Source organism: Equus asinus, chromosome 10, assembly GCF_041296235.1.
Source record: "Equus asinus isolate D_3611 breed Donkey chromosome 10, EquAss-T2T_v2, whole genome shotgun sequence".
Taxonomy (NCBI): domain Eukaryota; kingdom Metazoa; phylum Chordata; class Mammalia; order Perissodactyla; family Equidae; genus Equus; species Equus asinus.
In genome coordinates this window covers 72,163,275-72,177,798 of record NC_091799.1, presented here as the reverse complement: position 1 = coordinate 72,177,798, position 14,524 = coordinate 72,163,275, and the positions used below count along the sequence as shown (strand labels likewise).

General features: G+C 41.9%; 1 protein-coding gene across 1 annotated transcript in view; it reads right to left on the bottom strand.

Moving 5' to 3' along the window:
* The window catches only part of EMB (embigin), a 44,492-nt gene extending 31,412 nt beyond the window's left edge, over positions 1-13,080 (bottom strand). The window contains exon 1 of the mRNA XM_044778153.2: positions 12,237-13,080. Coding sequence (XP_044634088.2) covers positions 12,237-12,348 — 112 coding nt within the window. The 5' untranslated portion in view covers positions 12,349-13,080. The remainder of the gene's footprint in view (positions 1-12,236) is intronic.
* Positions 13,081-14,524: the final 1,444 nt, after the last annotated feature.

The window sequence follows — 14,524 nt, the reverse complement described above, 5'->3', positions numbered from 1 at the left end:
AAGTTCTTTGTTTAGCCAAGAAATTTTTTTCATCACAAAAGTGAGAATGTAAACCTTCTTGCTTTCCGTAGGAGGATAACTGGCAGGAGGCTGATTCGGCTGACGCTGGCATTTAAAGGAAACTGGCAGGAGATTCAGGCGGATGTAGTTTAGGCTTTGTCACAAAAAAGAAAGACGAATGGAGAAGCAAGAGTTTTCTATCCTAATCCAAGTTCTGCCACTGAATTGTTACTTGGGGCTTCATTTCATGGAGAAAGAAGGGAGGGTCAGAAAAGGTGTATAATGTTGAATGATGGTGCCAAGATCAGAACACGTATTCCTCAAGTTAATATATTTGCCCTTTCTTAATCATTGCTGGAACTTTTCCACGCAGCATTCTTTTACAGGTAGTGACAAAAATGACACATAAAAGAGTAACATCTAATAGCTGTTCCAGACATTAAAAGATTTGTTTTTCCCCCTCTGCGGGGGAGACGGGGCATGAGCGTGTTGCAACAAAGACTTGAATTCTAATTTTCACATGCTATTATTTCATGCGAAATCGCAAAATGGTCACCAAATTAAATATCTTTCACAGATTACATTTTAAAATAGACAGTGCTAGAGGGGTTTATAATTTATGCTATTAACATTTTTATATGAAAGAAACGTGCTATAATTTCTACTTAAAATATTAAAGTAACACTTTCACATATTTAATTTTGGGACCTCATTTAATTGCAGTAAATTGAGAAGGAAAAAAGAGGATAAGTAACACTAGAAAATTGTAATGGGTTTTAAGATTTGCTTTTATTTAAATCAGAAAATAAGTTCAACTATACTTCTGTTTAAGAATAAGCCTTTTCTCTAAATCCTCCAAAAATCTCTTTATTATATTTTAAAGTCTTGGAAGGCTCTGGACTTCATTTAGAGAAAGATGTAAGAAAAAGCTACTATTAGGATAAATATCATTCTCTCTCTCTTTCTCATCCACATAATGCAATGATTGCAATCAATATGCATAATTAAATTATTTTTAAAAAATTTTTATTTTAGCATTCTGATATATAGCATTATAAATGTGTAACCCAAAAACAGAAACATTATAACATAGGAATAGATAATACAAACTATTTACAAAACAGAGGTTTGAAACTCAGAATATATTTCCTCATGGAAGCAACACTACGTACAGGCATCCCTCATTTTATTGAACTTTGGCTTTATCACACTTCACAGATACTGCGTATTTCACAAATTGAAGGTTTGTGGCAACCCTTCATTGAGCAAGTCTATCAGTGCCATTTTTCCAGTAGCATTTGCTCACTTCGTGTCTCTGTCACATTTTGGTAATTCTCAGAATGTTTCACAATTTTCATTATTATTATATTTGTTATGGTGATCTGTAATCAATGATCTTTGATGTCACTATTGTGATTGTTTTGCGGCACCACAAACCATGCCCATATAAGACGATGAACTTAAGTGGATAAATGTCGTGTGTTCTGACTGCTCCACTGACCAGCCGGCTGTTCCTCCATCTCTCTCCCTCTCCTCAGTCTCCCTATTCCCTGAGACACAACAATATTGAAATTAGGCCAATAGGCCAGTCAGTAACCCTCCAATGGCTTCTAAGTGATCAAGTGAAAGGAAGAGTCACAAGTCTCTCACTTTAAAGCAAAAGGTAGAAATGCGAAGGGGTTGGCCAGGTGGTGTAATGGTTAAGTTCGCACGCTCCGCTTCGGCAGCCTGGGTTTGCCAGTTCAGTTCCTGGGGGCGCTGTTTATCAAGCCATGCTATGGCAGGTGTCCTACATATAAAAAAATGGAGGATGATGGGCACAGATGTTAGCTCAGGGCCAATCTTCCTCAGCAAAACAAGAGGAGGATTGGCAGCAGATGTTAGCTCAGGGCTAATCTGACTCAAAAAAAAAAAAGAAAAACCAGGTTGGAGGAGGCAGTGATGGGTGGCATGGGTTCAGCTGGGAGATTGTGGAAGGCCAGGAACAAAACGCCCCCACAGGGAGAAAAAAAAAGGTAGAAATGTTTAACCTTAGTGAGGAAGACATGTTGAAAGCCAACAAGTAGAAAGCTAGGCCTCCTGCACCCAACAATTAGCCAAGTTGTGAGTGCAAAGAAAAAGTTCTTGAGGGAAATTAAAAGTGCTTCTCCAGTGAACACACGAATGATAAGAAAGTGACATAGCCCTATTGCTGATATGGAGAAAGTTTTAACGGTCTGGATAGAGGATCAAACAGCCACAACATTCCCTTAAGCCAAAGCCTAACCCAGAGCAAGGCCCTAACTCACTTCAGTTCTTTGATGGCTGAGACAGGTCAGGAGTCTGCAGAAGAAAAGTCTGAAGGTAGCAGAGGTTAATTCATGAGGTTTAAGGAAAGAAGCCATCTCCATAACAGAAAAGTGCAGGGTGAAACAGCAAGTGCTGATGTAGAAGCTGCAGCAAGTTCTCCAGAAGATCTAGCTACGATAATTGAATAAGGAGGCTACACTAAACAACAGGCTTTCAACGTAGAGGAAACAGCCTTATATTGGAAGAAGATGCCATCTAGGACTTCGTAGCTAAAGAAGTCAGTGCCTGGCTTCAAAGCTTCAAAGGACAGACTGTCTCTCATCTTAGGGGCTAATGAAGCTGGTGACTTTAAGTTGAAGCCAATGCTCATTTCCCATTCTGAAATTCTAGATCCCTTAAGATTTGTGCTAAATCTACTCTGCTGGCGCTCTATAAATGGAAGAACAAAGCCTGGATGACAGCACACCTGTTTATAACAAGGTGGTTTACTGAAGATTTTAAGCCCACTGTTGAGACCCAGTGCTCAGAAAAAAAGATACCTTTCAAAATATTACTGCTTGTTGACAATGCTGGTCACCCAATCTTGGTCACTCAAGAGCTCTGATGGAGACGTACAAAGAGATTAATGTTGTTTTCATGTCTTCAATAGCCATTCTACAGCCCATGGATCAAGGAGTACTTTTGACTTTTAAGTCTTAGTATTTAAGAAATACATTTGTAAGGCTATAGCTGCCATACTTAGGGATTCCTCTGATGGATCTAAGCAAAGTAAATCGAAAACCTCTTGGAAAGAATTCATCATTCCAGATGCCATTGAGAACATTTGTGATTCATGGGAAGAGGTCAAAATATCCACATTAACAAGAGTTTGGAAGAAGTTGATTCTAACCCTCATGGATGACTTTGATGGGTTCAAGACTTCAGTGGAAGTAACTGCAGATGTGGTGGAAATAGCAAGAGAACTAGACGTAGAAGTGGAGCCTGAAGATGGGACTGAATCGCTGCAATCTCATGATCAAACTTTAATGGATGAGAAGTTGCTTCTTAAGGATGAACAAAGAAAGTGGTTTCTTGAGATGGAATCTACTCCTGGTGAAGATGCTGTGAAGATTGTTGAAATGAAAACAAAGGATCTGGAATACTACATAAACTTAGCTGATAAAGCAGGAGCAAAGTTTGAGAGAACTGACTCCAATTTTGAAAGAAGTTCTGCTGTGTGTAAAATGCTATCAAACAGCATCACATGCTACAGAGAAATCATTCATAAAAGGAAGAGTCAATCGATGCTGCAAACTTCATCGTTGTCGCATTTTAATAAATTGCCACAGCCACCCCAACCTTCAGCAACCATCACCCTGATCAGTCAGCAGCCATGAACATCCAGGCAAGACCCTCCACCAGCAAAAAGATTACAAATCACTCAAGGCTCAGAGGATGGTTAGCATTTTTAGCAATAAAATATTTTTAAATTAAGGTATGTATAGTGCTTTTTTAGACATAATGCTGTTACATACTAATAGATTACTGTATAGTGTAAACAGAACTTTTATATGCACTGGAAAACCAAAAAATTTGTGGAACTCACTTTATTGCGATATTCGCTTTATTGAGCTGGTCTGGAACCAAACCTGCAATATCTCTGAGGAATGCCTCATAATCATGAGACCCCAGGCCAAACTGTAAAAGCCACTTAAGCCATATATAGCTGAAGTAGAGCATTAATTACCAATATTGCTTATAAACAATGCATTTAGAGTGCTACTTCTGGGTCTAGGAATATAGTACTCCTGTCCCCTGTCCATAACTGCAGTAGTAGAAAGAGGAGAAAGGGGAATACGACTATGTTGATTCCCAGACACCATGTTCTGGAGGGAGTTTGTCAAGGAAAGAAGAAAAGAGAAAAGAAGGTTTGGCAAGAAAATAAGTTCCTGATAGGGACATTTATAAGTCAGCCTTCCAAGCCAGGGACAGATAAAAGTCCAGATAGGGAGCTCAAATGTTTTACATAGCATGAGAACTACAGGACAAGAAGGCCATTTTTAGACAAGTAAAAAAAAAAAAAAATTAAAGAACAATGAAAAAGCCTAATGACAGGAGCAATGTGTACTTTACACAGCCTTGTAAAATTATTTTTAAAACTTGGTCATATAGGACTATAAATAAATTGATCTTTTCTTTAAAATAGGATTATTGCAATAAAATATATTTTGGTTTTTGGGGGGCTTTGTTTCTGGTTCTTTTGAGGAAGATTGGCCCCGAACTAACACCTATGCCCATGTTCCTCTATTTCTTTATATGTAGGATGCCTGCCACAGCATGGCTTAATGAGCAATGCGAGGGTTTGTGCCCAGGATCTGAACCGGCGAACACTGAGTGGCCAAAGTGGAGCACGTGAACTTAACCACTGTGCCACCAGGCCAGCCCTGAAATATATTTTGAAGGGCAGTGTGGAAACTCTTATATTTCAAACTACCTCTACATGGGTCATTAAGAGATTTTAACAGTGAAACTTATGCCAAATAAAATTCTTAAAAATTAAAAACCCAGGGGGCAGCCAGGTGGCTTAGTTGCTAAGTTCATGCCCTCTGCTTTGGTGGCCTGGGGTCACAAGTTCGGATCCCGGGCACGGACCTAGCACCGCTCATCAAGCCATGCCGTGGTGGCAGCCCTCATAAAGTAGAAGAAGACTGGCACAGATGTTAGCTCAGTGACAATCTTCCGCCAGCAAAAAAAAAAAAAAGAGGAAGGTTGGCAACAGGTGTTGGCTCAAGGCCAATCTTAAATCTTCCTCACCCCACCCCCTCAAAAAAAATTAAAAATCCAAAAGTTTGACTAAGATTTCTGCCCTTTCTAAACACTGTGAGTTTTTCAAATGTTTCACCCATTAGGGTATTCTTTGATAAGACTCAGATTTTCTTCAGTGGTTCTCAACTGGGGGTGATTTTTGCTCCTTAGGGGACATGGAGCAATGTGTGGAGACATTTTGGTCATCACAACTTGGAGGAAGTTACTACTTGTATCTAGTAGTTTATATTAGTTTCCCAGGGCTGCCATAACAAATTACCACAAATGTGGCAGCTTAAAACAACAGAAGTGTATTCTCTCCTAGTTCTGGAAACTAGAAGCCTGCAATCAAGGTACAGGGCTTTGCTCCCCCTGAAGGCTCTAGAGGAGATTCCTCCTTGCCTCTTCCTGGTTTCTGGTGGTTGCCAGCACTCCTTGGCATTCCTTGGCCGCATCACTCCAATCTCTGGCTCCGTCTTTACATGGCCATCTTCCCTCTTTGTGTGTCTGGGTCTCTGTATTCACATCTCCCTCTCCTTTCTTTCCTAAAGACCACAGTCATCGGGTTAACCGTCTATCCTAATGTGGTATGACCTTATTTTCACTTGAATATATCTGTAAAGACCCTCCTCTCAAATAAGGTCACTTTCACTGATATCATGGGTCAAGACTTGAACGTGTCTTTTTGAGGAACACAATTCATCCATAACATAGGTAGAGGCCAGGGATGCTGCTAAGCATTCTACAATGACAGCCCCCCACACTAGAGAATTATTGAGCCCAAAATGTCAATAATGCAAGGTTGAGAAACCCTGATTTTAAAATAGGTACATCGTCAACTCTGATTCTTCAGGATAATGGTTTTTTTTCTTTTTGCTGTGGAAGATTGGCCCCGAGCTAACAACTATTGCCAATCTTCCTCTTCTTCCTTGAGGAAGACTGTCCCTGACATACCATCTGTACCAATCTTCCTCTTTTTGCTTGAGGAAGATTCTCCCTGAGCTAATATCTGTGCCTACCTTCCTCTATTTTGTATGTGGGATGCCACCAGAGCATGGCTTGATAAGCTGTGTGTAGGTCCATGCCCAGGATCCTAACCCATGAATCCCAGGCTGCCGAAGCAGAGTGCACAGACTTAACCACTATGCCACCGGGCCAGCCCCCCAGCATGATGATTTTTAATAATGTCCAAATAGCCCTGAGGCCCTGAGGTCCTGTTGTACATAGTTCAAGTGCAGATATTTTAAAGCATGAACATTTCTGGCAACCCTTCTTTGTTAACCACACCTTCCTGCCAGGGGCCTATTTTGAGGACCTTTTACAAAGAAGCACCAAGTGCTAGATGGAGTTTTAAAATGCAACCCAGGAAACGAGTTATAGATATTACATAGCTCTAGCCACTTGGCTACATCAGGAAAGCACTTTGGGCTTCCAGATCAATCAAATGAGACACCTAAATTCCCCTTCAGGATCTCAGAACTATGTAATTACAAGGCTATATAAAAAAAAAAAAAGATTCTATCTTGGGAGTAGGAATACATTAGTAATGATACAACGACAATAACATTAAAAAGGCCCCAAAAATGTTACTTTCAATTAAAAGACTAACACCATTTTTAAAGATAAATGATTAAATAGATTGATTTATTTATTATCATTAATAAAGATCTATTATTTCTATACTAACAATATATTATTTGAGATATTTTGTTATGGTGAATGATGACTATGTTTTATTAGGAGTCGAGAGTTTATTTTTAATAAAACATAGTGAGGTTTTTTTCTTCTATGTCAATGTGTGTGTCGTAAGTCGTTTATTTCTAAGGTTCACCTTATATTGTGAAATAAGCAAGGCCAGCTATACAAAAGTAACTTCAAAAGATTACAATCTAGGGCAAACAGCCTTGACACTTACAATCTGTTTCTGTTTGAGGACAAATACTCCTTTGGAAAATGGTGCCTAATTACATAAAGCAATGACTATTTCTCAACTATCCTTATGGTTTAACATCTAAGTTAACTCAAGTTTTCTCAGAAAGAGTTGAAATTCTTTGTTTCTTTTCAAACAATCTCAAACTAACAGAAACGTTTCAAGTACAGAATAAAGAAATTTTCCCCTAAACCATTTGAGAACAAGTTGTTGACCTGAAGATCCATTCCTTCTAAAACATTACTGCATATTTCCTACAAAGGAGATACCGCCTCACCATCCCAATTCTGCCATTAAATGAAGAAATTAGCATTTATGCATTATCATCTCATCCCACAACCCATCTAAATTTCAACAAAAGACAGTCCTTACGACGTACTTTTTAGCAAAAGGTTCCAGCTCAGAAGCATGATGTCACCAGTAGCTGCCATGTCCCTATATTCCCTTTCACTCTGAACAGCTTTAGTCTCTCCTGACTTTTATAACCTTGATGCTTACGAAAGTTCCAGGATAGTCATGTTGTAGTATGACTAGATTCGGAGTAGACACCTTTGGCAGGAATAGCACAGAGGTAATGCTGTGATTTTCTCATTGCAACCTATCGGATGGAACACAATTTTTATTTCTCTCTTTACTGATGATTTTCACTTTGATATTTGTTGAAAGAGGACACGTGTCTGCCAGGCTTCTCCACTGAAAAATTATTCTTTTTCCCTTTTCATTAATGAGCATTTTGTTGGTAGTTACTTTGAAACTATGTCATATTTTGTGCCTCATCAAACTTTCAATTGAATCACTTAATAAATTTATATCAGTATGTACTCACAAACACCTATATTATTCAATAGGCATTATTCACTGGATACTAACAGATACTAATCCATTAGTAGTATTATTTATTTTGATGCTCAGTTTGTCCCAGAATGATTTGTCCAGTGGGAGCCCCTTCACTCTGACTCCTGTATCCTTTTGTCATGACCACCATTCTTTGAACACTTCATTGCTTTCTGGCACGAGATGTTCCAGGATTATCTTATACTTTTTTCACCCCAGTCCTGAAATCAGCCATTTCTACAAGAAGTCCTAGATACGATCAGTAAAGAATGGTATTTAGAATAAAGATGTGGGTGGTAAGTATGCTCCTCACTAGTGGGAAATCACTGTTCCATCTCAGTGGACAGAGCTAAGAATATATGCGTGCATATTTATACACATACACACCCCATATATATATATATATAATGGGTATAATATACATACATATATAAATATATATGACACACATATGCATTATACATATATTTCCACATACATTTATATCTATGTGTCTATATAAGAGAGAGATAGATGTTTGAAGTCATAAATTCACACAAATGCTGCTAATTGCAATCCAATACCACAAGTTTCATTCTAGTTTGCCCCCTTTATTTCCTTCTTTTCTAGTGAAAAACCTGGATCCTATTATCCTCACTAGCTTTACTTATTTGATCAATCCCCCTCTATACAACAAATCTCTCACTGCTGCTGCCACACCAGGCCCCAAAGAGACGTCTTCCTCACCCACTCAGGCTCCGAGGTCCCACCCTGTCTGCTCACCTGCATACCTTTCCTCCATCCCCTGACTGGGAACAGATACACGTCAGGCTGCCCCTAGATAGAAACCCTTGTCACTCAGCTCAGCTCTGAGGCTGGGCGCCAGGCTGCCCCTCTGCAGGAGCACCCACCTCACTGTGCTCAGGCTCTAACACTCCACACAGGGTCATTCTCTTACCTGGACGCCGTCCTTACCCAGCTCAGCATCTAACTTCCTGATCTGGGCTCCTTAGGCTCCCTCCAGCAAGGGAGTATGCCTCCCCGCATTTCCCCACCTCATGGCTATAGGACCCATTCCAGGAAGGAAAGAAAGGGGAAGGGAAGAGAGACAGGGACAGAAGACCAGGAAGAGGAAGATCCAGTTGAACTAATTCTTAACAAAAATTTACATAATGTAATCTTCAATGCGATGATAAATTCAGGGTCAAAATTGTGAAGCACCTTATTCAACCCTACTAATGACAGGCTTCTAGTTAATCTGTCCCTTTAAACAGTTTAAATGCCTTGAAAGGAAAAACAGCTCAAGTTTTCTACTTAGATATAGACTAAGACAATGTCAGACTGTAGGTGCTTGAGTAATATTCATGCCAACAAATACTTAGGACCAAGCAGTTCCTCTGGGTGCAGAGAGGGGTCTAGAAAGGGGGGTGGTTGATCAAGGAAACACAAGCCATGTGACTCGAGAAGTTAAAAATGGTCATTTCAAATGACTCCCCTGCAAATATTTTTTAAAAGATAAACATGACCCCTTCTGTCAATTTGTTCCACGTAATAGTAATAGCAGTGACATCTAAATAGTCTCATTTATGTAATATTTCTCCTTTACAAAGGTATTTTACAATTCTTGTTTAATTGAAACAGCCTAAAAGAGTTAAGGTGAGTCCCTGTGCCTAACTTTATTCCAGGACTCAAAATGTGTCAGCACGCCCTTCAGCTCAAATCAAACATTGTACTCTCCGTCAGCGATTCCAAACTTCCACAGACATACCCACTTATCTCAGAAAGACAATTGAGAATTGTGTTTAAAAAAACAGGCTTGGGAGCCAGAGTGAACCACGCTAAATTTCCTGCTCTTTTGCTTAACTAACTAGGTGCATGCGGGCAATTATTTAACCTCCCTCAATTCCAATTTTCTCATCTGAAAGTCAGGGATAAGAAAAGCTAACGCAAGGGCTATAAACTGCATAATGCGATGCCTGGGACATGGTTGTTATATAGTAAATACGAAAAATTTTAACCATTTTTATTATTAAAATTTGGCCCTAAGTCTTAGGTTTATAGAAGCCTGATTTCCATATAGCTCAAAGCACCCAGAAAAAAAACAGCCAATAAAATTCAGAACATCCTTTAGCAAGGAGGAAAATGAATCGTATGAAGGTCAATACAAATTCTATAAAATGAGATGAGGTTGTCTGACAATTTTTAATTCTGCCTTAAAATGAGATGCTAACTTCAAGGCTTTTATAGGGCACATTATTCCATACTTTTAGCTTCAGCGGAGCTAAAAGGACAGGACTTACACTATACACATACACATCTGCCATACATACACACATCATCCCATTTATTTACAACTTTATTTGTTAATTTACTCCACTTTCATTTGTTTTCTACTTTTTTCTCTTTAGAAGCCTGTTCTGAATGTCAGTTTAAATCTTACTCCTTGATGCCAACAGAATGAATATCTTCTCAAGAGAGAGCACTCTCTAGGCCATTATCATTTTAAAGCAGTGGTCTTCACCTGCTTAGAATCACATAATTAAAATCGTACAGGAGCTTTACAACCCCTGATGTCCAGGCTGAATCCCAGGCCAACGGAATCAAAATTTTTGAGGGCAGGACCCATGCATCAGTACTTTTAAAGCTCCCTGGTAATCCCAACATACAGCCAGGGAGAGAACCAAAGTTCCACGACGAACCCAGAATGCAGTGGTCCTAGACTCGCCATATTCTCGGGTAAATGATAGGGAAATCCAGGATAGCCCAGGGGAAAAACACAGCCTTGACCATTCTTTATAAGTGTTATGAGTGAAAAAGAAAGAGGTGGCCAGGAAGCGGGGCAAGGAAATTTAGAAACTGAAGCACCCCAAAATGTTTTGTCCAAGTTGTTAACAACTAGGCCTTATAAAGCACATTTATTAAAAAATGAAGAATCTTATCTTTTGCCTATCTTTCCATTTTTACGGCATGTTACAAAAAAACCTACATGCTATAAGCTCATAAAAATGAATCCCTATGAAAGGTTGAAAACCTTGTGTAGAATAATATCCCGATTTTAGTTACCGATGGACAATTCTTGCCAATTTGAGAGATGGTCTATTATCCTAATTAGCTGCTAACACTGAAATTTATAACACAGGAACTTGCTTTAGAAAGTAGGTTGGGGGGGGCTGGCCAGGTGGTGCAGCAGTTAACTGGGTACGTTCCGCTTCAGTGGCCTGGGGTTCCCCAGTTCAGCTCCCGGGTGCAGACATGGCACTGCTTGGCAAGCCATGCTGTGGTCGGTGTCCCGCATATAAACTGGAGGAAGATGGGCATGGATGTTAGCTCAGGGCCAGTCTTCCTCAGCAAAAAGAGGAGGATTGGCAGTAGTTAGCTCAGGGCTAAACTTCCTCCAAAAAAAAAAAAAAGAAGAAAGTAGGTTAGGGGCCAGCGGGTGGCGCAGCGGTTAAGTGTGCACATTCCACTTCGGTGGCCCAGGGTTCGCTGGTTCGGATCCTGGGTGCAGACAGGGCACCGTTTGGCAAGGCATGTTGTGGTAGGCATCCCACATATAAAGTAGAGGAAGGTGGGCACGGATGTTAGCTCAGGGCCAGTATGCCTCAGCAAAAAGAGGAAGATTGGTAGCAGATGTTAGCTCAGGGCTAATCTTCCTCAAAACAAAAAAAAGAAAGAAAGTAGGGTTAGATGGAATACTTTCAACATAAAAAGTACTTATAAACAGATGAAGCTAAAATGGCAACTTTGGTGTTGGTTTTCCTAATGTTTTGCACATAAATTCCTCTTTCAAAGTGTCTTAAACAAACAATAAAACAACCACAAAAAAACTTCGTTTTCAAAGCCCAGCGTGTAAAACAGGATACGCTATCCCAGGAGTTGTGGGCCTCTGGTTGGTTGGTTAGTTGGTTGCTTGTCGTGTTGTTTTTTCAGCTCAGCCTAAAAAACATCCTCAAAGCCAATCCACCTGCCAGGAAGAGAGGAGGTGAGATTTAAGCCTTACTATCGATTCAAGTGAAGGGGAGTGGCCTTAGGGGACGTGGGTTTCGGAAAGCCTGCCACTTCATCCGAGGCCAAGTCGCTGCCTGGCTCCCGCCCTCACCCTCACACCTGAACGCCCTCTTCCTAGCAACACCCGTCACCGCCCTACTACCAACGCCCCTGCCTCGCCCGAGCTGCGTTCCAGATTCACGCCCTGGAGCCGAGGAGCCCGAGCCGCCCCAGTGCCCTCGTTCAGCCGAGATAACCCAAGCGCGGCCACAGAGAAGAGGCCGCCGCCGCTCCCCTCGCCGGCGCCAGCATCCCTGCGCCTCCCATCTTCCCTGCCCCGGCGCGCCGCCGGGCCCTCCGCCCGCGGGGACCGAGCCTCGCGCGCCCCCGGCCGCGCGCCCTCGCCCCCTCCCCGGCCCTGCACCCAGCCCACCTGAGGGATGGCCGTCCTCCCAGCTCGGGCGCGCCGCGGCCAGGAGGCACAGGAGAAGCAGCGGCAGGGGCGCCGGCGCCAGGGGCCCCCGCGGGCTGGGGAGGGCGCGCATGGCCGGCGGGCCGCCGAGGTCCTCGCCGAGGCTGCTCTCTCCGCGTACGGCCGTCGGTGCCCCTGTCCCTGCGCACACTCGCCAGGGACCAGAGCCCAGTGCCGGTGCCGGGGGCAGGATACGCGAGAAAAGGCGAGTGGGAGGGGCCCGGCCGCCCTGCCCTCCTCCCAGGAGTCGCTCTCGGCGCGCCCGAGGCTGACCCAGAACTGCGCCCGGCGCCCCATCAATTATGCAGCGCGCTGGCGGCTCCAGGCAAGCCCGGATGTGCGGTGGCTCCCTTGGCGCCGCATCCTCTCCCGCCTCCGTCCTCTAGGCCCTGGTGGGTCTGGGAGGGAGCTGGCTGAAGACGCTGGGCAGGTGATGTCTAGCCCATCACCTGGGGGAGAGGTTGAAACTCCCCAGTGTATATATAGGATAAAGATAAGTCTGCAGACTATCCTTTGCAGTTCATCTGAAACAGGGTTCACTTTTACTTAGATGGGACAGATGAGAGGATGGAGAGCACTTTTCTGCTCCCCCCGTACATCCCTGGATTGTTAAGGAGACTTCCTTGCGCTGGTGGAAGGCGCTATCCAGCGGCCCTGCGTCCTGGGCTGATCTTTCTTTGCTCTGCGTACCAATCGCACACACCCTCCCCTCCAGTCTCTGAAGGCTTAACCGGTTCTCTCTAGATGAAAGTTTCAGAGTCCCAAGGCCCCATAGTATGTCTGTTTTTCTTTTCCTTTTGTTTGCTTAGCCTAACAGTTTTTGAAGAGCCACCTAGAGCTCAAGAAACAAAGACTACTGAAAGCAGATACTGTGTAAACGGCGCAAGCGTGTGGACCTTCCTCCAACCCCAGCGCTAAGATATTGCTGCTGCGTGCCCAGCGAGGCTGTAGGCTGGAATTTCTAGTGCTCCCCACCAAATAAAATGAAACAGCTGAAAGCCATTGCTTTATTGGAAAGGGGAGGAGAAATCTACATTAAAATGTAAAAGAGTAGTAAGATCTGATGATTCTCCAGGATGTCATAACACATTAAAAGATATTTTTTAAATTAAGTATTTCTCATGAGCTTGTTCCCTCTCTCTTTTTTTGAATGTCAGGTTTGATATTCATAAATTCAAAATATATCAGTGTCAAAAAAAGGTGATTGAAAGAAAATGTTAGATATAAATTTTGAAACTTGAAGTGCTACTCAAGAGCTATGCTCGCTTCAGCCAGGAATGGTTAATTTTTAATTGGTATGTATTACTAAAATGTTCTTCTATTTCCAGTTTAATATTATATAGGCAAAACTTTCGAAAAGAATGTAGATTGCTTAAATTGGAGTTGAGAGAATATGAGTAATACAATTCATTAAGCAATATTAAATATCTACCGAGTGCCCGGCACTGTGTTAAAAACAGGCTGCATGTACTGCAAAGAGCATGCACACACGCAGGCACACATGTTATTTAATCTAAAGAGCTACTTATCTATGACCTCAAATCTAAGGAAAGCCTCCTCTCAGTCACAAAATTATGGTTATAATGATTAAGCCTTTCTGAACAAAGCCTTATGAGAGGCCGTGGAGGACTAAACGTTATACATCATGACCTTCTTAGGACCTTGACCAGAATTGTTAAACTCAAATTGCCTCGTTTGTGGTTGCTAAGTTACACTCCCCGCCTCTCTGCCCTGCATCCTGTCTCAGGACTAACTACAAATATTTTCCTATACCTTTGGAGCGTTTTAACAGTAACCACTTCTCAAAACAAACTGAACTCTGACTGACCTTCGCCAATTCGTTCTAGAAAGTCCTTAAGCTAAAAATTCACCTCTCATCAAATGAGCCGACCCCATTTAAAGAAAAAGTATCTTCTCAGTTGAATCAACATGTTTATGAACAGGAAAAAGTGACTTGCCCAAATTAAGGCCAATTCCCACTGTCTCCTTTGTCGTTAGAGCAAGATAAAGTGAGAAAGAACTATAATTCTTGCATTGCTAAGCATTTTGAAAGTCTTTTCCCCAATGTTACTGTTTTATATTTAGCTATTTAATATTTTTTGGCTTTATCCTACTCCACTTCATTTTTTTCAAATGCTCCATATCCTTTAAAACCAGCTCCTATGCTCGCTTCCCTGTACAACTTTTTCTGATCTTTCTGCTCCAAATTGACCTTTCCCTCCATGGTGAATTAAATATGGCCACAAATG